At 40.3% G+C, this 26,657-nt stretch overlaps 2 protein-coding genes across 2 annotated transcripts in view; one reads left to right on the top strand and one right to left on the bottom strand.

Annotated features, from left to right (window-relative positions):
* spns3 (spinster homolog 3 (Drosophila)) overlaps positions 1 to 3,210 on the bottom strand; it is a 62,237-nt gene extending 59,027 nt beyond the window's left edge. The window contains exon 1 of the mRNA XM_034178990.1: positions 3,031 to 3,210. The gene's annotated coding sequence lies outside the window, so the exon portion shown is untranslated. The remainder of the gene's footprint in view (positions 1 to 3,030) is intronic.
* On the top strand, positions 2,388 to 26,220 carry ube2g1a (ubiquitin-conjugating enzyme E2G 1a (UBC7 homolog, yeast)). The gene is made up of 6 exons (XM_034178992.1): positions 2,388 to 2,581; positions 15,267 to 15,369; positions 15,493 to 15,590; positions 20,606 to 20,784; positions 20,979 to 21,096; positions 25,121 to 26,220. The coding sequence occupies exons 1-5, from the start codon at positions 2,536 to 2,538 to the stop codon at positions 21,063 to 21,065; spliced, it is 513 nt and encodes a 170-aa protein (XP_034034883.1). The 5' UTR covers positions 2,388 to 2,535; the 3' UTR covers positions 21,066 to 21,096; positions 25,121 to 26,220.
* The last annotated feature ends 437 nt before the right edge of the window (positions 26,221 to 26,657 follow it).

The raw sequence follows: 26,657 nt of genomic DNA, 5'->3' as shown, positions 1-26,657 counted from the left end.
AGGGTGGAGAGAGAGAGAGCTGAAAAACTGAGATCAGATGGTGTTCATATTATTTTTGAAAAATAAAAGGAAGTTGCTTAGGGGAGGTGATGGTCTAGTGGTTAAGTGTTGGGCTTGAGACCAGAGGATCCTTGGTTCAAATCCCAGCCTGACCGGAAAATCACTAAGGGCCCTTGGGCAAGATCCTGAATCCCCTAGTTCAGGGGTGGCCACGTTCGGTCCTCGAGAGCCACATTCCTGACACTCTTAGTTGTCTCCCTGCTCCAACACACCTGAATCCAATGAAAGACTCCTTAGCAGACTTTTAATGAGCCTTTCACTGGATTCAAGTGTGTTGGAACAGGGAGACAACTAAGAGTGTCAGGAATGTGGCTCTCGAGGACCGAACTTGGCCACCCCTGCCCTAGTTGCTCCCAGTGTGTAGTGAGTGGCTTGTATGGCAGCACCCTGACATCAAGGTGAATGTGAGGCATTATTGTAAAGTGCTTTCAGCATCTGATGCAGGTGGAAAAGCGCTATATAAATGCAGTCCATTTACCATTTAAGTTGTTGCATTGCTCTGCTGTGGATTCCATGTGGGTTTGGTTCTGAGGATTGACAAGGTGGTTTATTGTAGAAAAAATCTATTTGGAGTTTCCTGGACAGTTGTTAATGATTTTGGAGAAAAAGAATTTGACCATGCTTCTTTTAGAGACAGCATAGGCTGTCTGATGGTCCTTGTAAGCCAGCCTATGTAAATATATCCCTAGTGTAGATGACAAACATAGCTTTTGTAACAATTCGACAGAAACATTAGAACATCTTGTATTCTGAATTACTATTAGATCTCCAAGGCCATTTTGGCAAACACATTTCACTTAAAAAAATATGACTTGTTACAAATTTTCAAAGACCCAAATTCCTCCAGTGACAGATTTTATCTTGATTTTTGCTAAATGAAGTATTTAAAAACATTGCCCTCTTATAGCTTCTTTAAAAAGTCAGATTGAGACACATACTTTAAAATAATATCAAACAACACACAATAAAAACTATTAAGCTATGTAAAATCTATAAATTTACAAGATTATGCAATGTAAATATGTGTACTTTGTAATTTTGTGTTTATTTGATTTTTTGTACTGCTTTCTGTGTGTGTTGCTTTTGTTCCTATGATATATATATATATATATATATATATAATATCGGAGTCGAGCTGCTGCTCCTCCACGTCGAAAGGAGTCAGTTGAGGTGGCTCGGGCATCTTTTCCGGATGCCCCCTGGACACCTTGCTGGAGAGGTGTTCCGGGCACGTCCCATTGGGAGGAGGCCCCGGGGAAGACCCAGGACACGCTGGAGGGACTACATCTCTCAGCTGGCTTGGGAACGCCTTGGTGTTCCCCTGGAGGAGCTGAGGGAGGTGTGTGTGGATCGGGAGGTCTGGGCGGTTTTGCTGGAGCTGCTGCCCCTGCGACCCGACTCCGGATAAAGCGGAAGAAAATGGATGGATATATATATATATATATATATATATATATATATATATATATATATATATATATATATATATATATATATATATATATATATATATATATATATATATATACACACACACACACACACACACACACACACAGGGTTGGGAGGGTTACTTTAAAAATGTATTTGATACAGTTACTAGTTACCTGTTGAAAAATGTAATCAGTAACGTAATCCAAGTACCATAATATTCAAGTAATGTCATTTGATTACTTTCAATTACTTCTGGATTACTCCAATATCAAATATGCTAATACAGACAAAAGAAACTAAATATAAATAGTCTTGACTCTTCTCTACAAGAGTCAGACAGAAGTCAGACTTCCAGAGCAAGAATTTTAGCTGAGGAATCTTCTGCGATTTGAAGCGAAACGTCCTCGCGTCAAGCAACCCAGTCCAGTCGAAGATTCAAGCTTCTCTACTATAGTCTTGACCACATAGTACAGTTTATTAAGCAAAAATAAAACTTTCTTTTACATGGCATGCTCTGTTTTACTTCACATTATGAATTAAGAGCGCCACAATATTATTTTAAACACACCCAGTGTTCACCTGCGAAATTTTAAACAAAAAATGCCAAACAAATGAAGGATAATGAAAACTCAGGCGTGTGCGGATGAATTTGTAATTAAAAGTGGCAGAACAATATACAAAACAAAAAAGTCTACTACTTGTTCAGTAAACATAAAATTATCTTACTTTAGTCTTTCACATAGCATTCACACCATGTTTAACGTATCAGTCCACTTACTGAACTTTCAAACTAAGAACAACAGCATAATGAAAACCATTAAGTAAATCCTGTCAGTAAGGGGGCGTGGTCGCCATTTCATGCCAAACCAGTGGGTGACAGTAAAGAGTCGGAAGGGGAACAAGAACGTGACGGAGGAGTCAAAAGAAGAATGAAGAGAGACGGAAAATAGAGCGAACGGAGCACCACTACAAGAACGTTAAATTAAAGCCGTTATCTTTAGATATTAGTGTGGAAAATAGTTGTGTTCGGTGAAGTGAAGTATGACTGAGTCTCAGTCAGCGCTGTTACTCGCGAGACAGCTGGCAGGTAATGAACGAGCGGCAACCGCTAAGCTAACGTTGATTCCGACTGTTTTCTTGAACCTTCCACGCGAAAGTGGCGTGACATTGTGTGCGGTTGGACTTTAATTAATGTCACCGTAAATAAACACTTCTTTTCTAGCCTCGGTGAGAACGTTTTGTTGAGGTGTTTGTTTTGGCACTACGCACTGATTTCTTCAAGAGGGTTAACGCTAGCTCAACTCAGTTAGCTTCTCCTGGCTAGTTTGCGCGGTTACATGTGCTGTTCTGGCTTGTTTATAATTGCGGTTCGACAGCAGTGTGATTAACGTAACATGCTTGCTATTTTAAGTACACGCTTAAGTCACGGCGCACACATTGCCCGTTTATGTGTTGGCTAAACTTGTCGGCTGCAGTTAGCTGCTGTCACTTTTCACACTGGATCTGACAAAGTAACGTCGCCAAATCTCTTCTTACCTCTGTTGGCTGTTTCAGCAGAGTGAGCTGTGAATTAAATTTAGCTGTCCTAACTATAGCCCGTTTCCAAAAGCAGTTGACTTCACCCGATATATAACGTTATATGTTCTTGTGACAGAGGAGTCAAAAGAAGAATGGAGAGAGATGGAAAATCGAGCGAATGGAGAACTGCAGCGAGAATGTTAAATTAAAGGAGTTATCTTTAGATATTAGTGTCAGTTGTGTTCGGTCAAGTGAAGTATGATAAAAAGTCCCAGTCAGCGCTGTTGCTCATGAAACAGCTGGCAGGCAACAAAGTTGACTGATAGTGACATTAATTACGTCTGTCAGCACAGTGTCTTATGCCACTTAAGGTAGGCAAGGAAGGTTCAAAAACAGTTGGAATCAGTGTTAGTATAAACAGCTTTCTAGTGTTGTTGAGAACATTTTGTTTAGGTGTTTATGCCTTTTTTGTCGTATATAGAGTTTGTGAACGTTGTTGATATCAGGAATCTTAAGGTGCACTGTGAACTGTGCATGAACTGTCTTGCTGGAGAGTAAACTCGTCTTTAATGGGTGCAGACAGGACGCAAGAGGGGCGCCAGTGCGTGCTGTGCACACAGAATTTTTAAATGTTAAAAAAATCTTTCAGGCACAAATGTGCAATGTGGCGCGATCTAATCTCCAACACTACGTGCAGCTTGTCAAGTGGAGTAAAGAGGTGAACAGAGCGAGTGGTGACATCAGCTGGCATCAGAGCGCAGCTCATCTGGAGGATTATAACTAGGGTTGGGTATCGGGAGCCAGTTCTTCTCTGGTATCATTAAGAAATGATTCGCTCCATCAACATCAATAGCCTTTTTGCTTAATGATTTCCTTATCTGTCCTTCGGAGTGGCCATTGTTTTTGGGGGTGTTTGTCGGGAAAATAATAATTTCTCTAAATTGATTACAGACCCTGTAGCGGGTCTGTAATCAACCGTTTCTGCAGCGCTGCTTTGCTTTGAACCTAGAACCAATGAACCAGTGCTTCAATCTGCTGCTTCGTTGGTTCTTGGTTCTTGTAATAGAAACTGTAATTGCTCAAAATGTTTATTTTTTTCCCTCCCAAAATGAGATGTTCTGTGCTGATGTGCAGCAGCTGGCTGAGCTCAGCTCAGAGGTATGGAGAGACATTCATGCCAGAATGTCTCAAAGGAAATGGTTTTGACAAAAACTACAGATTCTATTTATGTCCAGAGATCAAGGATCCAGTTACCAATTTAAAATGTTGACATAGAAAACCTGTAAAGCCTACTTTTAGTACACAGAAAATTCGCAAGAACCATCGATAAAGGAATCGATAAGGAATTGGATTAAGTGGAATTGATAATGGCATCGATAGATAAAATCTTATCAATACCCATCCCTAATTATAACAAGAAGTTAAATCTGTTATAAACATACTTTAACAGCTGCACACAAGAAGGAAAGAACACGCAACTGTTTTATCAAGCCATGACAGTGTAAACATGACAAATAAGTACCTTTTTAGATGGCTCAAAAAGCTTCTGCAGGTAGTTAGGCACGTGCATGGCTCCCTCCTCTGTGATTCAGGATGCGATTAAAGTTATTTTCAATGGCCAATTTGCATAAAAAATGATTAATCCACCACAAAATAATTTTATATACGCAGCGGCCAGTGCCAAGCATGTGGCAGCCGGTGGAACAAAGAACGGCGTCCAACTGTGAACACGGTGGGATCGTCACAATGACCTTTGTGCTATTGCGTGAGTCACAGGCATGCTCGTGTCAGTGCACCTTTACCAAACAAGCTGTTACTTAATAAATGCCACTTCTAATGTACATGAAGCTCCTAAAGGAAATCGGTCTTAAAGCGCCCTGACACTTGCATGACTTTGATCCGTGCAACTTGCACGCACTCTGCCATGCATAAACTCGTCTCAAACTCATAAACCGGTGTAAACTGTGCGGCTTCATGCACAAAAAAATTTTTGAAATGTTCAAAATCTCCATCACGCATTAATTACTTGAACTTTGCGCACAGTGCGCAGTTAAAAAACACTGCCTGTGACTGGGTTAGCACATCACAGCACAGCTCATCTGAATGATTATAACAAGGTCTTAAACATACTTTTACAGCTACTCATCAGAAGGAATGAACATGCAACTGTTTTACCAAGCCATTACAATATAAACATTACAAATAATTACCTTTTAGACAGCTACAGTGCGTTCTCCACCTCATTACGTGCATGAGAGAGAGGAGAAAAAAAGTGTTAGATGAAACCCTTCCTCTGTGATTCCAGAAGCGATTAGAGGCATTTTCAACAGCCTACTCTGAGAGAAAATGATAAATCTGCAACAAAGTAATTATTTTATGTACACAGCGTTCAGTGGAACAAAGCACCTATTGTTGTTTAAACTACCCAATATCATGGTTCATGCGCAACCCTAAGAATAAGTTTTCAGCTTGAAATTTGTCAAGTACAACTTCAGTGACAATATGTCACACTCTTTATCTCACAGTAATCACAGCGGTTTGTTTTTGGATGCCATAAGACAAGGCAGAATACCAGTGTCACAGACCAAACGGTCCCCCTTTAAAAAAAAAATTTGGTCCGCCCTGCCTTCACTGCGCATGTGTCATCTCGGAGCAGTCAGCCGCGGCTCACCCATTATCTCCTCGTTTCTGCTTAAAACTGCGCTCCATTCATCTATCCCAGCGACACCTCTCTGAAGCTTTTGTACATCATTTCCTCATAAAATACACATTATTTCATAGTAAAAGACGGAGGAAGCAATCGGAGTGCAGCAGCACGTCTGAGTCTGACGTGTGCTGCTGCTGCACCTACGTATGTCATTTCAGAGCATCAGTAGCAACTCACCAATTGTCACCTCGTTTCTGCTTAAAACTGGCTTTACAATGATTTAAGAGGTTTTACTTTGTCAGCTTCTTCTTCTTTGTCTTTTGGATGTTCCCGTTAGGGGTCGCCACAGCAGATCAATCGTTTCCATCTCACCCTGTCCTCTGTATCTTCCTCTGTCACACCAACCGCCTGCATGTCCTCCCTCAGCACAACATGAGTCCATAAACCTCCTCTTTGTCCTCCCTCTTCTCCTCCTGCCTGGTGGCTCCATCCTCAGCATCCTTCTCTCTATATACCCTGGGTCCCTCCTCTGCACATGTCCAAACCATCTCAATCTTGCCTCTCTGAATTTGTCTCCTGAGCTGTCCCTCTGATATGGTCATTCCTAATGTTGTTCATTCTCGTCATTCCCAAAGAGAATCTCAACATCTTCAGCTCTGCCACCTCCAGCTCCGCCTCCTGTCTTTTTGTTAGTGCCACCGTCTCTAAACCGTACAACATAGCTGGTGTCACTACTGCCTTGTAAACTTTCCCCTTCACTCTTGTTGATATTCTTCGGTCACAAATCACTTCTGCCACCTTTCTCCACCCACTCCATCATGCCTGCACTCTCTTCTTCATCTCTCTACCACACTTTCCATTACTTTGGACAATTGACCCCAAATATTTAAACTCATCTACAACCCCTGGCAAAAATTATGGAATCACCAGCCTCGGAGGATGTTCATTCAGTTGTTTAATTTTGTAGAAAAAAAGCAGATCACAGACATGACACAAAACTAAAGTCATTTCAAATGGCAACTTTCTGGCTTTAAGAAACACTATAAGAAATCAGGGGAAAAAAAATTGTGGCAGTCAGTAACGGTTACTTTTTTAGACCAAGCAGAGGGAAAAAAAATATGGAATCACTGAATTCTGAGGAAAAAATTATGGAATCATGAAAAACAAAAGAACGCTCCAACTCATCACTAGTATTTTGTTGCACCACCTCTGTCTTTTATAACAGCTTGCAGTCTCTGAGGCATGGACTTAATGAGTGACAAACAGTACTCTTCATCAATCTGGCTCCAACTTTCTCTGATTGTTGTTGCCAGATCAGCTTTGCAGGTTGGAGCCTTGTCATGGACCATTTTCTTCAACTTCCACCAAAGATTTTCAATTGGATTAAGATCCGGACTATTTGCAGGCCATGACATTGACCCTATGTGTCTTTTTGCAAGGAATGTTTTCACAGTTTTTGCTCTATGGCAAGATGCATTATCATCTTGAAAAATGATTTCATCATCCCCAAACATCCTTTCAATTGATGGGATAAGAAAAGTGTCCAAAATATCAACGTAATCTTACATAAAATAACGTAAACCAGTGCCTTTACCTGACATGCAGCCCCATATCATCAATGAATGTGGAAATTTACATGTTCTCTTCAGGCAGTCATCTTTAGAAATCTCATTGGAACGGCACCAAACAAAAGTTCCAGCATCATCACCTTGCCCAATGCAGATTTGAGATTCATCACTGAATATGTGCCATAGGTATTAAAGGCACTGCGCTGCGGTGGTTTGAATCATATTTGTCTAATAGATTACAATTTGTTCATGTAAATGGGGAATCTTCTTCACAGACTAAAGTTAATTATGGAGTTCCACAAGGTTCTGTGCTAGGAACAATTTTATTCACTTTATACATGCTTCCCTTAGGCAGTATTATTAGACGGTATTGCTTAAATTTTCATTGTTACGCAGATGATACCCAGCTTTATCTATCCATGAAGCCAGAGGACACACACCAATTAGCTAAACTGCAGGATTGTCTTACAGACATAGACTTGATGACCTCTAATTTCCTGCTTTTAAACTCAGATAAAACTGAAGTTATTGTACTTGGCCCCACAAATCTTAGAAACATGGTGTCTAACCAGATCCTTACTGTGGATGGCATTACCCTGACCTCTAGTAATACTGTGAGAAATCTTGGAGTCATTTTTGATCAGGATATGTCATTCAAAGCGCATATTAAACAAATATGTAGGACTGCTTTTTTGCATTTACGCAATATCTCTAAAATCAGAAAGGTCTTGTCTCAGAGTGATGCTGAAAAACTAATTCATGCATTTATTTCCTCTAGGCTGGACTATTGTAATTCATTATTATCAGGTTGTCCTAAAAGTTCCCTAAAAAGCCTTCAGTTAATTCAAAATGCTGCAGCTAGAGTACTGACGGGGACTAGAAGGAGAGAGCATATCTCACCCACATTGGCCTCTCTTCATTGGCTTCCTGTTAATTCTAGAATAGAATTTAAAATTCTTCTTCTTACTTATAAGGTTTTGAATAATCAGGTCCCATCTTATCTTAGGGACCTCGTAGTACCATATCACCCCAATAGAGCGCTTCGCTCTCAGACTGCAGGCTTACTTGTAGTTCCTAGGGTTTGTAAGAGTAGAATGGGAGGCAGAGCCTTCAGCTTTCAGGCTCCTCTCCTGTGGAACCAGCTCCCAATTCAGATCAGGGAGACAGACACCCTCTCTACTTTTAAGATTAGGCTTAAAACTTTCCTTTTGCTAAAGCTTATAGTTAGGGCTGGATCAGGTGACCCTGAACCATCCCTTAGTTATGCTGCTATAGACGTAGACTGCTGGGGGGTTCCCATGATGCACTGTTTCTTTCTCTTTTTGCTCTGTATGCACCACTCTGCATTTAATCATTAGTGATCGATCTCTGCTCCCCTCCACAGCATGTCTTTTTCCTGGTTCTCTCCCTCAGCCCCAACCAGTCCCAGCAGAAGACTGCCCCTCCCTGAGCCTGGTTCTGCTGGAGGTTTCTTCCTGTTAAAAGGGAGTTTTTCCTTCCCACTGTAGCCAAGTGCTTGCTCACAGGGGGTCGTTTTGACCGTTGGGGTTTTACATAATTATTGTATGGCCTTGCCTTACAATATAAAGCGCCTTGGGGCAACTGTTTGTTGTGATTTGGCGCTATATAAAAAAATTGATTGATTGATATGACTTTCATCCAGTCATCCACAGTCCACGATTGCTTTTCCTTAGCCCATTGTAACCTTGTTTTTTTCTGTTTAGGTGTCTTTTGTTTAGCTTTTCTGTATGTAAATCCCATTTCCTTTAGGCGGTTTCTTACAGTTCGGTCACAGACGTTGTCTCCAGTTTCCTCCCATTCGTTCCTCATTTGTTGTGCATTTTTGATTTTTGAGACATTGCTTTAAGTTTTCTGTCTTGACGCTTTGATGTCTTCCTTGGTCTACCAGTATGTTTGCCTTTAACAACCTTCCCATGTTGTTTGTATTTGGTCCAGAGTTTAGACACAGCTGACTGTGAACAACCAACATCTTTTGCAACATTGCGTGATGATTTACCCTCTTTTAAATCAAATCAATTTTATTTATATAGCGCCAAATCACAACAAACAGTTACCCCAAGGCGCTTTATATTGTAAGGCAAAGCCATACAATAATTACGGAAAAACCCCAACGGTCAAAACGACACCCTGTGAGCAAGCAATTGGCGACAGTGGGAAGGAAAAACTCCCTTTTAACAGGAAGAAACCTCCAGCAGAACCGGGCTCAGGGAGGGGCAGTCTTCTGCTGGGACTGGTTGGGGCTGAGGGAGAGAACCAGGAAAAAGACATGCTGTGGAGGGGAGCAGCGATCAATCACTAATGATTAAATGCAGAGTGGTGCATACAGAGCAAAAAGAGAAAGAAACACTCAGTACATCATGGGAACCCCCCAGCAGTCTAAGTCTATAGCAGCATAACTAAGGGATGGTTCAGGGTCACCTGATCCAGCCCTAACTATAAGCTTTAGCAAAAAGGAAAGTTTTAAGCCTAATCTTAAAAGTAGAGAGGATGTCTGTCTCCCTGATCCGAATTTGGAGCTGGTTCCAGAGGAGAGGAGCCTGAAAGCTGAAGGCTCTGCCTCCCATTCTACTCTTAAAAACCCTAGGAACTACAAGTAAGCCTGCAGTCTGAGAGCGAAGCGCTCTATTGGGGTGATATGGTAATATGAGGTCCCTAAGATAAGATGGGACCTGATTATTCAAAACCTTATAAGTAAGAAGAAGAAGAATTTTAAATTCTATTGTAGAATTAACAGGAAGCCAATGAAGAGAGGCCAATATGCGTGAAATATGCTCTCCTAGTCCCCGTCAGTACTCTAGCTGCAGCATTTTGAATTAACTGAAGGCTTTTCAGGGAACTTTTAGGACAACCTGATAATAATGAATTACAATAGTCCAGCCTAGAGGAAATAAATGCATGAATTAGTTTAGTTTAAGAGTTTGATCATCCTCTCCTTTGTTTCAATTGACATCTCTCATGTTGGAGCCATGATTCATGTCAGTCCACTTGGTGCAACAGCTCTCCAAGGTGTGATCACTCCTTTTTAGATGCAGACTAACGAGCAGATCTGATTTGATGCAGGTGTTAGTTTGGGGATGAAAATTTACAGGGTGATTCCATAATTTTTTCCTCAGAATTGAGTGAGTCCATATTTTTTTCCCTCTGCTTGGTCTAAACAAAAGTAACCATTACTGACTGCCACAATTTTTTTTTCCTGATTTCTTATAGTGTTTCTTAAAGCCAGAAAGTTGCCATTTGAAATGACGTTAGTTTTGTGTCATGTCTGTGATCTGCTTCTTTTTTTTTCTACAAAATTAAACAACTGAATGAACATCCTCCGAGTCCGGTGATTCCATAATTATTGCCAGGGGTTGTACTACCAACATTCAAAGTCTCCACTCTCATTTCCACCCTTCTAGTTTTCTTCTTCTCCCGCTGTTTGTGGAAACGTTCTCCTCCTCTTCTTCGTCGTCTTCACCCAGCAGTAGCCCAATTTCTACCGGCACCCTGTTGGGCAACAGCACCGGTGGCAGATGTTGTTGACCTGGGCCGCGACCGATCCGGTATGGAAATTCGATTCTTAGTCTGCATAGTTGGGTTGGCTTGTTTTTCATCCGGATGCCTTTCCTGGCGCAATCCTCCTCATTAATCCGGGCTTGGGACCGGCACTCAGAATGTACTGGCTGCACACCCCATGTGGCTGAGTTGTTTTACTTTGTCAGCTGATGGTTAATAATCACATTATTCCCTTTGATCGCTTTGGGTGTAGAGAGTCAGACTCAGACGAGCTGCTGTGCCAGGCAGACCAATTTTTAGGGGAGACCACTCGGTCTGCGACACCGGACCCCCCTTTTTGGGGGGGGGTTGTTTTTTTGGGGGGGGGTTGTTTTTTTGGGGGGGTTAATTGCATGGCTTTGTTATTTCTAATTATACATAGTTAAAATAAACTGATAAATTTACTTGCATAAGTATTAATAAAAACAAATGAATTTGATGTCAGTTGGAGCCTTTTGACATTTACCAGCAAAGTAAAGCACCAAGGTAGCGTGCTTGTAGCAACTTTTTTTTTTTTTTGTAAATGAACACAGACTAAGCATATTCTGAATCATTAACATAAAGATAAAATACACATTTAATACACTAGCAGGGATGTATAATGACCAATGTAATGCTTCAGATAAACATTTTGAATCTCTTTGTGATTCCATGCATTTGATTGTGGCCTGATTGTAAAATGTAGGAGTTACTGTGTCAGTAAAATATCTTATTTCTCAGCTCCAAAGTGCACAACACAGCATGAAAGCCCTATTTTTCAAAGCCTGAATGTGGACATAAATCCTTGGCAGTAAAAGTTGAAACAGTTTTGTAATTGGCTTTGGCCTTTCTGTGTATAGTGGAAGCTTTGATATCGTTTCCTTGATAGTTCTAGTCGCTGCTAACGAGCACAAGCACAGATGTAAAACTGCTAAAAATTTACCATTTAGAAAATCTTTTAATTCACTTGAAATAAATAGGTGTCTGAGATTTAAGTTTTAGTTGTTACTTCCTGAGGGAACAATACAGATGCATCTTTTAAAAAATAGAATAGTTTTTGTCAGTTATTTCACAAAGTGAAAGTCTTATTCAATATTCAAACAAACTGCACTGTCATAAATTTTATAGAGCATATTTGATCTTTATAAGCACAGATGCTGTTATGCCTGTATCTAATAATTACAAATGTAGGTGAGGTTTGGCTATTACTGGTGTTTGCCATAGCTTTTTCTATGGGTCAGTCTTACATGTGTCCTGGCTCCCATTGCTCCTTTTCTGATGACTGCCAACTTGCTCACTGTTGGCATCTGCAGTTTTGGCAAATATTACAATGATAGTATTAAAAACCTGTTCAGCTTGTGTTGAAAGGTATGCACCAAGTGGCAGTCCCATTTGAAAGCAGGGCATTGTATCTGCAGCACAACACACTTAAATCATGAAAAGTATCAGCACGTGTCTGTGTGTCCACACAGGATCATGGGTAAATAGGTGGAGCGTGGGTAATACGACAAGTGATGCCCAAACATGTCAGTGATTCTTAAGATGGAGATCTTAAGAATCACTGACATGTTCAGCTAACAAGCTAACCTCAGTTTGGGTGTTCATTAAATCATATTTTGGGTGGTTTTGGTTCTCATAACTGTTTTGCTTTTGTGTGGCCATTTAAAACCCTGCCCAGTTAATTTTCTCAGTAAATGTGGATTAATGACCCAGCATAATCAAGCTACTGATAGCTGCTAAAAATAGTAAAGCCATCAGCATCCAAAATGACATCAAATTTATTAATTTATATAGCGTCAATTCACGATGAAATCGTCTCAAGGCGCTTCACACAACATAATAAAAACTGAATTAAAAATTTTAAAACACAATAAAGACAAAACCATAAATGAATACAAAAATAAAAACACATCATAACACTAATGATAAAACAAGGAAAACATATGAGTCTTTAAACGTGATTTAAAAGTCTCCACAGCATACGACCACGTGTGCCGGGAGATCGTTCCACAGAGCTGGGGCACGGTAGGAGAAAGCTCTGTGACCGGCAGACTTTTTATTCACCCTGGGAACACACTGAAGTCCTGCACCCTGAGAACACAGGGCCCGAGCTGGTACATAGGGGCTTACCAGGTCGGCCAGATAGGGAGGTGCAAGTCCATGAACAATCTTATAAACTAATAATAGTACCTTTAAAATCGGATCTTGCAGCAACTGGAAGCCAGTGCAGGGTGGCAATGTGGTCAAACGTTCTGCTTTGTGTCAAAAGTCTGGCAGCAGCATTTTGAACCAGTTGAAGACCCCTAATCCTGAACTGCGGTAAACCAGAAAATAGAGCATTGCAATAGTCCAATCTAGAGGAGAAAAATGCATGAATTAAAGTCTCAGCATAGACAGGATGGGACGAATCTTCACTATATTTCGCAAATGGTTGAAAGCAGTCCTTGTCTCTAATGTGGAGGTCAAAAGACAACATAGGATCAAAAATTACCCCAAGATTCCTCACTTTATCCATATGATGTATAGCACATGAACCTAAGCTAAGTGCTAGCTGATCAAATTGAAGCCGATACCTCGCTGGACCAAGAACCATCACTTCAGTCTTAACAGAATTTAAAAGTAGGAAGTTACTAGACATCCAACTTCTCACTGATGCAATGTAGTCTTCCAAAGATTTTATGTGAATTTGATTACCAGCAGTTATCAGCATGCACAATTGGGTGTCATCAGCATAGCAATGAAAGGCAATCCCAAAACGCCGCAGTATATTCCCAAGGGGTGCTACACAAAGGGGGGAAAATGCAGGGGGCCTAAAACAGATCTCTGCAGAACCCCAAACTTCATATCCCCAAGATCAGAACAAGTACCATTGCACAACACACAGTAAGAAAGACTAGACAGGTATGATGTCAACCATGCAAGGGCAGTTCCTGTAATCCCAAACTGATTCTCCAGTCTATCGAGTAAAACATGATGATTCACAGTATCAAACGCAGCACTAAGATCCAACAGCACCAAGACTAGTAGTAGTATCCGAGTCCATTGCTCGCAAAAGGTCATTCACAACTTTACTAAGTGCTGTCTCTGTGGAGTGATATTTTCTAAAAGCAGACTGCAGTGGCTCAAAAAACATTATTCTCAGTGAGGTAGTCCACAAGCTGGCGTGAAACCACTTTTTCCAGGATTTTAGAACAAAATGATAGATTTGATATTGGTCTATAATTTTTCAATACATTTAAGTAATGGTTCAATCACTGCAGGTTTAAAACATTTAGAAACAGATCCAGAAGCTAATGAGACATTTATCATTTCCGGCGCAGTCGGCCCAAGAGTGGACCACAGGTCCTTAAACAGTTTTGTTGGTATGGGATCAAATAAGCAGGTTGTGCTTTTTGTAGACGTCACGAGCTTCGACAGCGCGCCTAGCGAGATACCATCAAAATCTGTAAATCTGGGTAACACCTCAGTGGGACCATCCACCTCCATAGCAGTATGCGGTGGTTGGACCAAGGCCTGCTGAGATATGCTCAACCTAATATCTTCAATTTTCTTCTCGAAATAGTCCAAGAAGTCCTGTGCTGAGAAGGGAGAATGAATAACAGGTGGCTGTCCATGAATGAGAAAAGCTACAGTTTCAAACAAAAACTTTGAGTTATGCTTGTTTTTATTGATCAAATCAGAATAATATGCCCGCTTTGTTGCCGGGAGTGCATGCTTATAAGCTAAGACAGCATCACGCCCTGCAAGGTGGAACACCTCTAATTTGGAACTACACCATTTTTCTTCCATACCTCTAGCCTTCTGCCTAAGGTCACGCAAGTAAATCACACAATACGTCACTCAACATAATTACTGGCATGCGTACGCCTTAGGTGATCGGTTGGGAGAATTAAGCACAAAACGAGCCATATTATTGCAGATATTCCTAATACAATGCTCTGAAAGATGGTGTTCCACAGCAGCAATTGCAGCCTTTGACCGACCGCAGCGCCAACACACAAGCTGTCACTCAAAGCAGCCATGCCCCTAACGTGTTAGGATGACTGGGCCTTGTTGCATAGTGAATGTGATCATGTTGTCCGAAAGACAATAAATACATAAAGTATTCCACTGGGTCTGAAAGTGCATGTAATCTTATCCAAGTTGTTTCATTTATTCAGTTTAAGCAAAGAATTGAGCAACACTATGTTCAAAGATGTTGACAATATCTCATTGTTGTCGTCCCCCTCCCCAAATTTAATATGCTCACTATTTACTTTTGTCTTTTGCATTATGCATTCTAACCAAGGGGTATTTCTACTAGTTAAACATTAAAAGAAGGGGGAAAAAAACAAGCAGAACTCAAACATTACATGACTGTAGACATTATGATAGAGAAGCTTGTAAATCCCTTTAGGTTATTTGGTTAAGGGTCTTCAGAAAAGCACCTTATGTTACTTGTGGCCATACTTTGGCATGCTATCAGTAAGAGCCACTGGAATTTTGATGTACCTTCTTTTTTTAAGAGCTGAATAAGAACCCAGTGGAGGGATTCTCAGCAGGCCTGATTGAGGATAGTGATCTCTACAGATGGGAAGTCCTCATCATTGGGCCCCCAGACACTCTGTAGTAAGTGTGTAACTCCCTGTACCATAGTTCTGTGTTTAAATAAGGCATATCATTTACACGTTTTCACTTTGTGTCAATGTGGCTGTTTTCAAAACTTTATTTTTTTTTTTTCTCTATTTACAGTGAAGGTGGCGTGTTTAAAGCTCATCTGACGTTTCCCAAAGACTACCCTCTCAGGCCACCAAAAATGAAATTTATCACAGATATTTGGCATCCTAATGGTAGGTGCATTATAGAACATTGTGTTTGTTTCCATTTGTTTGATGTAAGACCTGTTTGAGAAAACTGACAGCTTTTAATAATATAAAGATTGTTGCTGAACTGGTTATTCTGTGGCCTTTTTTAAGCCAGTCAGGGCCTGTCAGATGTTTTTATGTTGCAGAAATACACTCTGCACATAAATGCACAACAGTTAAATTTTGGCTGTCAAAAGGGCATAAAAAATTGAATACCTATGCAGCCCCCTCTCCAAAAAACAAAACAAAAAAAAAACCTGTTAATACTCCATGTAATGTGGAGTTGCGTCAGGAAGGGCATCATCCGGCATAAAACGTGCCAATTAAACGTGGCGACCCCGAGTGCAAAACAAGGGAGCAGCTGAAGGGACTTACTTACCTTGTAATACGAGGTCTGTTAGAAAAGTATCCGACCTTTTTATTTTTTTTTTTTCAAAAACCTGATGGATTTGAATCACGTGTGCTTGCATGAGCCAACCTTGAACCTTCGTGCGCATGCGTGAGTTTTTTCACACCTGTCGATTGCGTCATTTTCTTGTAAGCAGCCTTTGTGTGAGGATGGGTGGAGTCTCCCGTCGGATTTTCTTTGCAAGGAAAATGGCGGAACAACTGGAGCAGCGCGACTGCATCAAATTTTGCCAGAAACTGGGCGACAGCCAGGTGGAAACCATTCGGATGATTCAGACGGCTTTCGCTGACTATCTCTGGGCATCTCACAGATTAAGGAGTGGTACAACTGGTTTAAAGACGTCTGCACAACGGTGGAGAGCGCGCCACGCTCCGGGCGGCCATCAACATGCTGAAATGACCAGATAATTCCAAAGTGAACGCTGTGGTGATGTGGGACCGTCGTGTGACTATCCGAGAAATTGTGGAAGAGGTGGACATCAGCACTTTTTCAGCACATTCCACTGTGACAGAAGATTTGGATTTGAGCACAGTGGCCTCCATCATCCATAAATGGAAGAAGCTCAGATCCACCTGGACTCTTCCTGGAGCTGGCCGCCCGTCTAAACCTTTTTTCATATTGTCATTATGGTGTGTTGTGAGTAGAATTTTGAGAAAAAAATGAATTTGCTCTGTTTTGGAATAAGGCTGCGACCTAACAAATTGTGGAAAAAGTGAAGCGCTGTGAATACTTTCCAGGTGCATTTTAAGTAAGGCTTTAGTTATGCAGGAATGTTGCATGACACTTTATTAAGTTGTGAAGGGGGTTTTCCCTCCAGATAATGTCATGATATGTGTTCAAGTTTGAGGATATGTTGAAAAACATAATTTTCCTGTTTGTTGCTTCAGCTATCAGCAGTACCTTTTGCGCAGTTTCTCTTGTTTTTGTGAAAATCTTGAAATTTTTCTTCCTGGACAGTCTTTGGTACTACAGTGATATGGTATTTTATAGAGCACGTAGCTCAAGGAAATGGGAGTTGGGCTACCACTATGTAGAGTTGTGTTAAATTCTTTTGTCATAGTAGTAGAATGCTGGTCATAGTGGATATTTTGGGCCTTTAACTTACTATTTGTGATATTGGCGGAAATTAGAGGAAATGGCGTCTCACTAATTTAGAAGATCTTCACTTAGCCTGGAAAAAGAGTCTGTTGCTCTATAAAAAAGCCCTCCGTAAAGCAATGACATCTTTCTACTCATCACTAATTGAAGAAAATAAGAACAACCCCAGGTTTCTTTTCAGCACTGTAGCCAGGCTGACAGAGTCAGAGCTCTATTGAGCTGAGTATTCCATTAACTTTAACTAGTAATGACTTCATGACTTTCTTTGCTAACAAAATTTTAACTATTAGAGAAAAAATGACTCATAACCATCCCAAAGACGTATTGTTATCTTTGGCTGCTTTCAGTGATGCCGGTATTTGGTTAGACTCTTTCTCTCCGATTGTTCTGTCTGAGTTATTTTCATTAGTTACTTCATCCAAACCATCAACATGTTTATTAGACCCCATTCCTACCAGGCTGCTCAAGGAAGCCCTACCATTATTTAATGCTTCGATCTTAAATATGATCAATCTATCTTTGTTAGTTGGCTATGTACCACAGGCTTTTAAGGTGGCAGTAATTAAACCATTACTTAAAAAGCCATCACTTGACCCAGCTATCTTAGCTAATTATAGGCCAATCTCCAACCTTCCTTTTCTCTCAAAAATTCTTGAAAGGGTAGTTGTAAAACAGCTAACTGATCATCTGCAGAGGAATGGTCTATTTGAAGAGTTTCGGTCAGGTTTTAGAATTCATCATAGTACAGAAACAGCATTAGTGAAGGTTACAAATGATCTTCTTATGGCCTCGGACAGTGGACTCGTCTCTGTGCTTGTTCTGTTGGACCTCAGTGCTGCTTTTGATACTGTTGACCATAAAATTTTATTACAGAGATTAGAGCATGCCATAGGTATTAAAGGCACTGCGCTGCAATGGTTTGAATCATATTTGTCTAATAGATTACAATTTGTTCATGTAAATGGGGAATCTTCTTCACAGACTAAAGTTAATTATGGAGTTCCACAAGGTTCTGTGCTAGGACCAATTTTATTCACTTTATACATGCTTCCCTTAGGCAGTATTATTAGACGGTATTGCTTAAATGTTCATTGTTACGCAGATGATACCCAGCTTTATCTATCCATGAAGCCAGAGGACACACACCAATTAGCTAAACTGCAGGATTGTCTTACAGACATAAAGACATGGATGACCTCTAACTTCCTGCTTTTAAACTCAGATAAAACTGAAGTTATTGTACTTGGCCCCACAAATCTTAGAAACATGGTGTCTAACCAGATCCTTACTCTGGATGGCATTACCCTGACCTCTAGTAATACTGTGAGAAATCTTGGAGTCATTTTTGATCAGGATATGTCATTCAAAGCGCATATTAAACAAATATGTAGGACTGCTTTTTTGCATTTACGCAATATCTCTAAAATCAGAAAGGTCTTGTCTGAGTGATGCTGAAAAACTAATTCATGCATTTATTTCCTCTAGGCTGGACTATTGTAATTCATTATTATCAGGTTGTCCTAAAAGTTCCCTAAAAAGCCTTCAGTTAATTCAAAATGCTGCAGCTAGAGTACTAACAGGGACTAGAAGGAGAGAGCATATCTCACCCATATTGGCCTCTCTTCATTGGCTTCCTGTTAATTCTAGAATAGAATTTAAAATTCTTCTTCTTACTTATAAGGTTTTGAATAATCAGGTCCCATCTTATCTTAGGGACCTCGTAGTACCATATCACCCCAATAGAGTGCTTCGCTCTCAGACTGCAGGCTTACTTGTAGTTCCTAGGGTTTGTAAGAGTAGAATGGGAGGCAGAGCCTTCAGCTTTCAGGCTCCTCTCCTGTGGAACCAGCTCCCAATTCAGATCAGGGAGACAGACACCCTCTCTACTTTTAAGATTAGGCTTAAAACTTTCCTTTTTGCTAAAGCTTATAGTTAGGGCTGGATCAGGTGACCCTGAACCATCCCTTAGTTATGCTGCCATAGACGTAAACTGCTGGGGGGTTCCCATGGTGCACTGTTTCTTTCTCTTTTTGCTCTGTATGCACCACTCTGCATTTAATCATTAGTGATCGATCTCTGCTCCCCTCCACAGCATGTCTTTTTCCTGGTTCTCTCCCTCAGCCCCAACCAGTCCCAGCAGAAGACTGCCCCTCCCTGAGCCTGGTTCTGCTGGAGGTTTCTTCCTGTTAAAAGGGAGTTTTTCCTTCCCACTGTAGCCAAGTGCTTGCTCACAGGGGGTCGTTTTGACCGTTGGGGTTTTACATAATTATTGTATGGCCTTGCCTTACAATATAAAGCGCCTTGGGGCAACTGTTTGTTGTGATTTGGCGCTATATAAAAAAAATTGATTGATTGATTGATATTAAGAATAAATTAGTGCAGTTTGAACTATGTTGACTTTAACACAAAGTTTGGTTGACTCATTTAGAAAATTTAAAAATGAGTAATTATATCTCTGTCTCGCTTTACTTACACACACACACACATATATATATATATATATATATATATATATATATATATATATATATATATATATATATATATATATATATATAAATTTCTTATTCAGGTGGTAATTGTTCAGCACATACATGCAACTGTAAGCACTAAATGCTCATTGTTGTAAAGAGTAATTATACATAAATATTGTAAAGATTATTTACAAGTTTTGAGACTGGCCAGGCACACATTGTTGGCCAATACATTGCTACAAAACGCACTTTGTTTCTACGATGAGTGTTACTTTGGCCTGTTGGCAATTATACCCACAAACATCCCTGAGCTGGTTTGTTGTTGTTTTGTGGGTGAACACTGTCATCTTTGCACAGTACAAAACAATTCCAGTAATGTCCTCCTCTGGATGACCAATCAACCACTACTTTTTGCAATTAGAAGCCATCACATGTACCTGTCAAAGAAAAATAATGGCATCAGAGTCTTCTCCCGTTAGGTGGACGTTGCGTTGCCAGCGGAGGGAGAGGAAAATATGTCACTCTGGGGGACCTCTAAATCTTACCTGAGTTAAAATTTGGTCTGCACCTATAAAACCCCAAGTGGAACAAAAACATGTGGCCCAAAGTCGCTCACAAGTTCTATTTTTTTTTTTTTTTTTTTCCTACTATATAACATGAATGCAGCCCTAATGTACACACTAAAGTGTCACAAGTTCTATTTTTTTCCTACTATATAACATGAATGCAGCTCTAATGTACACACTAAAGTGTCAAGTTCTATTTTTTTTCTACTATATACCATGAACGCAGCTCTAATGTACTCACTAGAGATAGTGTCAGAGTATCTGTCCCACTGGTTAGTCATGCTTTTGTTTTTTAATTTAATTACTGTGCATATAGCTGGTGATTTTTACTTTTTCTCCCCCAGTTCACTTATTTATATAAAAAAATTTTAGGTACTTGTCGCAACTCTTCAGTGTGTGGAAATTTGTGACAAGGGCTTTTATGAATTGTAACTTGATATTTGTTTACTTTAGTTGACAAAAATGGCGACGTATGCATTTCTATTTTGCACGAACCTGGGGAGGATAAGTACGGTTATGAGAAACCAGAGGAACGCTGGCTGCCCATCCATACAGTGGAAACCATCATGATTAGTGTTATCTCCATGCTGGCAGACCCCAACGGTGACTCACCAGCCAACGTGGACGCTGCAGTAAGTCAGTCTCTTTATAAAGTCAATAATAAATGTTTTCAAATGGCACGATGCTGGAACATTTAAGAATATGCTTGTTTGTCCATTGAGTGGTAGTACTTGGTAACTTGCAATTGTTAACAAAAGCTCACTACAAGAAAATGAAGCTTGAGTGATGTGCACCATGTGTGTTTTGTGCCCCCCGCCCCCCACAGAAAGAGTGGAGGGAGGACAGACACGGAGTGTTCAAAAGGAAAGTTGCACGTTGTGTACGAAAAAGCCAAGAGACTGCGTTTGAGTGATATTAAGCAAAGCTGTCTTCATCTTTTCAGGGTAGGTATTCTGGATTCTCTTAAATTAGAATTTCTCATTTATATGTTTGGGTGTGAAAAAAATAGAGGAAACTTTTGAACTCAAAAAATTTTACAGTAACACCAAGCAGCTTATTTTTTTCTTCTAGAAGAGATTATGGTGACTTGCTTCAGGCATAATGATCATCCATCCATTTCTATACCTGACTGGAGCCTATCCCAGCAGTCATAGGGCGTGAGGCGGGGTGCATCCTGGACAGGATGCCAGTCTGTCACAGGGCAGGCATAATAATGATTCATTTAGGGCTGCAGCTATCAATTATTTTAGTAATCGAGTATTCTTTTGATTGTTCTGGCGATTGAGTAATCAGGTAAAAAGTACCTTTGTGTTTTTAAACACCATCAATAGTCCAGGGCGCTCCCTAACCAGTGGCACAATGTCACTGTGCCAAAGTGTTGGCATTTTACTGAAATGGCGATGGGATGTGGCTTTCTGTTTTGTTTTCTCCAACTTGTAAAATGTAACCATTAAATTTTGTTTTTGTTTTTTTGTTTGTTTGTTTTTTATAAAGGTTGATGGACTGGGTCCCTGCGTGATTTTTTTTTTTTTTTTTTTTTTTAATCTTCCTCTGCAATTCAGCAGATGCATTTCAGCTGGAGGTTGAACATGCAGCCTTGCAGTCAGTTTTTTATTATTATTATTATTATTATTTTATTTAAGTTACCATGTTTGTGAAGTGTTGTGTGTTGCCCAAAAAAGCAAAAATTAAAAAGTCGAACACTCAGTGTGAGTCTGAGGGAAACAGAAGAAAGAGTGAACTTCTGCTGTTTGTCAGTGTAGCCGGGGAGAGAGCTGTGACTCGCCCGGTCTGAGAGCCCCTCACACTGGGCAGAGAGAGACAGCAGCCGGCCACCGGGTCAATAGTCCCTCCCCACGTAGAGCAGACCGTGTGTTTTTTAAAAATAGACAAACACACTGCTTCGCTTTCAATGCACAGTCTGTTTCAGATGATCAGTGTGGACCATCTTTCTCTTAAAAGGCTTGATTTTACTATGTGCCATGTTGGAAAGCGGTAGCTATTGTTGCTAATTTGATTAGCTGTTATGCTCCAGTCTTCTTCTTTTTTTTTTTCTGCAGACGTTGCAGCGCCACACACAGGCCTGGCATATGTACTAAAATGTTAAAGTTTCGAGGCACAGACTAGCATTTTCTTACACAATCATATTACGTATGTTTTTAAATGAAGTAAAATGATAAAGAATGTACAATATACATTAGAAGCAATTCTAAAAAAGTGATTAATTATGAATTTAATAAATTTTCAGAGAATTATTTGAATCACTGAGTGATACTCACAAAGTGCAAACACAACAGTCCAAATCCATTTGCAGTCCAATACATGTTTCCTTCATGATTGTGTTGAATACTTGGCCAGGACCATGAACCCAAACTGGTTACATCCGCCCACTACTGACTGACCGCCTGGTCAGTTTGAAATGCAACTGCTGATGAATGTTTTAGCTGATGTAGACTTGCAAAACTTTAAAAAGCCAATTAAAAGTTGTACATATTTGGATGGAAGCCTAAATGAAAGGATATTTGTTGCTGTAAAGGTTGGTTTGATTTAAATCAGTTAAAAAAAAAAAAAATCACCAAAAAGGATTTGTTTTTTTGTTTTTTTTTAAGAAAACTGTACTTTAAAAATCTTTGAAATATGAAATTGGTACCATTAATTAATGGTAATTATAGTTACTTGGAGAAATGATGACTGAGAATCTCAAGTCAGTAATGTCCTGTTCAGATCACAGGTGGGCTGATTAGAGGATGATCTCCAGCAGGGTCATGCTCAGTCATGTGTAAATGGAGGCTTTGTCTCTCAGGCTTCCCTATCATAAGCAGTGAAAGTTGCAGCCTGAACATTGCATATGGCTAAATAAGTGCCAGGACTATAAAATGCTTTCAAATATTGAACATTATATAACGGCTGAGTAGATCCTTGTCATTTGATTGGTGGCTTGTACGATGTGACATGGATTGTTCAAACCATTTGCTGTTGTGGTTCATGGACCATGCAATAGTTCTTTTTTTAGTATGAAATTGTATTGCTATATGAAATGTGCTGATGCACACCCCGACCACCGTGCACGCTCAAACTACCGGGATGGTGTTTAGCTAAACTTTGCAGAGTTTGTTTTGCTGGTGGACGATGATTTGAAGGAGCTAATTGATGCTGCTAATTCTTCTAACACAAAAAATAAAGGACATCCACAATGCTGTAAGACATCTGGAGGCATGAAGAGATGTTAAGCCTCGTTCACACCACGGCCAACGTAGAGTTGCACATTGCAGTGTACCGACTGCACCGAATTTAAGCAGCTCCACATTGAGTTTTTGCTCCCCTGTGCAGCAGTATGCTAAGGACTACGCAAGGCAGATGCCTTCTTTAGAATTTGCAGTTGTTTGTTTATATATATGAAATGCATTTATTTACAGTAATTAAGATCCTGTTGTCTTACGTACAATTTGTACATGTTCAACAAAGCCCCTCTATCAGTCAATCATAAACATGTACATTGTAACGGCATCTGCAGGAGGGTGTGTGTGCGTGTGCGTGCGTGCATGAGGTTTTGACAAGAGCAGAAGTTAGGTTTGAGTTAGCAGAAGCATTTTTTTGTTTGGTTTTCACCATTTTCATCCCTATTATATTTACACACAAATGAAACATTTTGCAGCTCGCTAGACCAGCTATTGATGTCATGGTACTGCCCTACTCTGATTGGCTGTCACCCCCGCCCCTCAAAAAAAAAAAAAAAAAGGAACTGAATGAAGCAGAATGTGACTGTTTAACCTCTTAAAATATGCCAAGGTTAGGCATCTCTGAACTTGTCCAAGGTCTGTGTCCCAAGAATGATCCCTGTGAATTTGAAGATTCTGGCAGTAATAGGAGTAGAGTTATGCTGAGCACAGATGGATGGATGCAAAGTCCTTGCAGTACCCGATGGGCAATTTGATGGCCTCAGGTAAAAATATAAAGTTTCCTTTTTGTTCCTAGCAAAATGCCAAACATTTTGATGGCAACTGCCAGCGCTGGCAGAATTTTCAACCATCTGTCACTTACAGGCAACATGTGCATGCAGTATGAGTTTTTTTTTTATTTTATTTTTATGTCAGTCCAATACTTAAAGCCACGAAGCTTTTCTGCTCATCTCGGCAAAGTGTCAGTCTGACTACTTTAAAAGGAAGAGTTTCATACAGTAGTTAATAAAACCCAGTGGGCAGCTGCTACATTTGCAACAGTAGCACATGAAATGTACAACAATAAGCCATAAAGTTGTGACCGCTGACAGATGACAGGAATAACATTATCTCCTGACAATGGCAGCTCTCAGTGGGCAGGGTTTATTAGGCAGCAAGTAGCCGTTTGTCCTTAAAGTTGATGAGTTTGAAGCGGTTGGGGGGCAACACGAGGATGCACAAAGAATGAGTTTCAGTGACTTTGACGAGTGAAACTGTGACCGCGAGAAGACTGGGTCATAGGATCTCCAAAACTGCAGCTCTTGTGGGATGTTCTCAGTTTATAGCTCCTTCCACTGGGAGCTAGTGACAGAGTCATGTGGGATGTAGTGGACAAACAAGCCCCATCCGTGGAGGTCCCACCTCGCAACTTGCAGGATCTTTAAAGGATCTGCTGCTAACTTCTTGGGGCCAGGTGCAACAGCTTCAGAGGTCTAATGGAGTCCATGCTGCAACGGGTCCTTATGTTTGGCATTATGTTTTGGCTGATCATTGTACATATGGGCACCTGTGGGGCAGAAAGCTCAAAAGTTACATTGTAAAAAAGAGGGGGAGGGGTACATAATGCAAAAGGACATGAGCTGCTGCACTGTTGTCCTTTGACTTGAATGAATAAATTCACCGTAAAGGTCTGTGGGATTTTCCACGACCCTTTCGCTCACTGACCCCTGTGGCCTGGTAGGCTTTGGTCTGGTAGACTTTGTGCCTTGTTTTTCTGAACTAACTGTGGTGGTTTGCTGCTTTCCCACAGGTCTCTAATTGAAAATGAACACTGCACTGTTTCCTGCACTCTTCCACCCCGATGCCATGCTCGTCCTTCATTTTGGCAGGAACAGACTGGCTACTGTAGGCTGCAATAGAACATACAATGACAACCACGGCTGACAGAAAACCGCCAAGCAAGTGCCAATTCAAACAACAACAAAAAGGAAGATAAGTTTTTTTTTTGTTTGTTTTGTTTTTCTCCGAGTCTATGAACTGCTTCAAAATTCAGGAAGATATTGTAAAGACGTGTATATAGCACAGACTAAACCGGATAATATATAAACTTCCCTTCCACAGTACACACACACGTAGGCCAAATGAATAGTGCTGGTTCAGATTTATTTTCACCCATTTGTTTCCGCTCTGTGTGCTTTAGTTCTCTGAAGATTGTTTTAACTGGAGGTCAAGTGAGATGTAACTAGGGATGTTCTGTTAATTGATGGAGTCAGAACTCTGCTTTGTGCTTCTAATTGATTCTCTTCCTCCCTTCTTTACAGTTTTAAAGTCTTACCATTCTGCTGAGTTTCCTTAAAGCATGGTGCGTACTAGGATTTGCATGTTAAATTTTTGTTGACCTTTTTGCAAAAGTGCCTCCTAATAAAATGCATGGCCATTTCAACCTGCATTGAACAAGTGTTAAAATCTATTTTTTTTAAAAAACAACGGCTTGTGTACAACCCATGTATGAATTATTAAATAGTCAGTACACCAGAAACTTGTATAAATAAGACATTGGTTACAGTTTGGTGTAGCAATAACTCCACTAGTACAACATGTCGTCCTGGTTCACATCAAATCCTCCAACACTGTTATTTTAACTGCCTCTTTCTTTCTTTGACCTCAGTAGGAATTGTTTTGCATGTTTGTTTATTTTTAATTTGCTGAAAGTTTCTGGGATTTTTTTTTTCTCCTTTTCTGAAGGCTTGTGTACTGTAACTAGTATGTGTTCCCATTTGTTTGATTATTATCCATCATTCACAGTCTCAACCTATTGCAGTTTTTGCCTATTGTACAAAATACCGATGTATATTTTTCATGTTATGAAAATTGTAATCTGTAGTGAGTTCTGAAATATGACTTTTTTTTCCAATATTATTTGTGTATTTCATTCAGCTGGTTGACAGGTGCAGTGAAAACACCCTGCCCAAAAGAGATGTACCCTCCCAAAAACATTGCCAACATATGAGAGTTGTTTAACCAGTGGAGCTAATTCCCCTTTCAGGGCAAGTTAAATTTTCTTGCTGCTCCATTTCTCTCTAAGTTAATTTTGCTTTTGATGCTCATTTATGGAGTGTTGCAGTTAATGTTGCCTAACACTTCTAATTTGGACAGTGTGAATTTAAAAAAAAAAACTTGGCGGGGAAATCGAGTTTCTGCAAGTGAAGTTACAAATCAAGCAGGCCAATCACAGGCCAGCCCAATTTCCACAGGTCCAAACAATATCAGTGGGCGGTGGTCAAGGAGAAGTTCAGCTGCTGTGTTTTTCAGTGGCTCAGTCCTAAATCTCCCCCCCCCCCCCCCCC

The sequence above is a fragment of the Thalassophryne amazonica genome, chromosome 9, assembly GCF_902500255.1.
Source record: "Thalassophryne amazonica chromosome 9, fThaAma1.1, whole genome shotgun sequence".
Taxonomy (NCBI): Eukaryota; Metazoa; Chordata; class Actinopteri; order Batrachoidiformes; family Batrachoididae; genus Thalassophryne; species Thalassophryne amazonica.
This window is presented reverse-complemented; position numbering and strand designations above follow the sequence as displayed.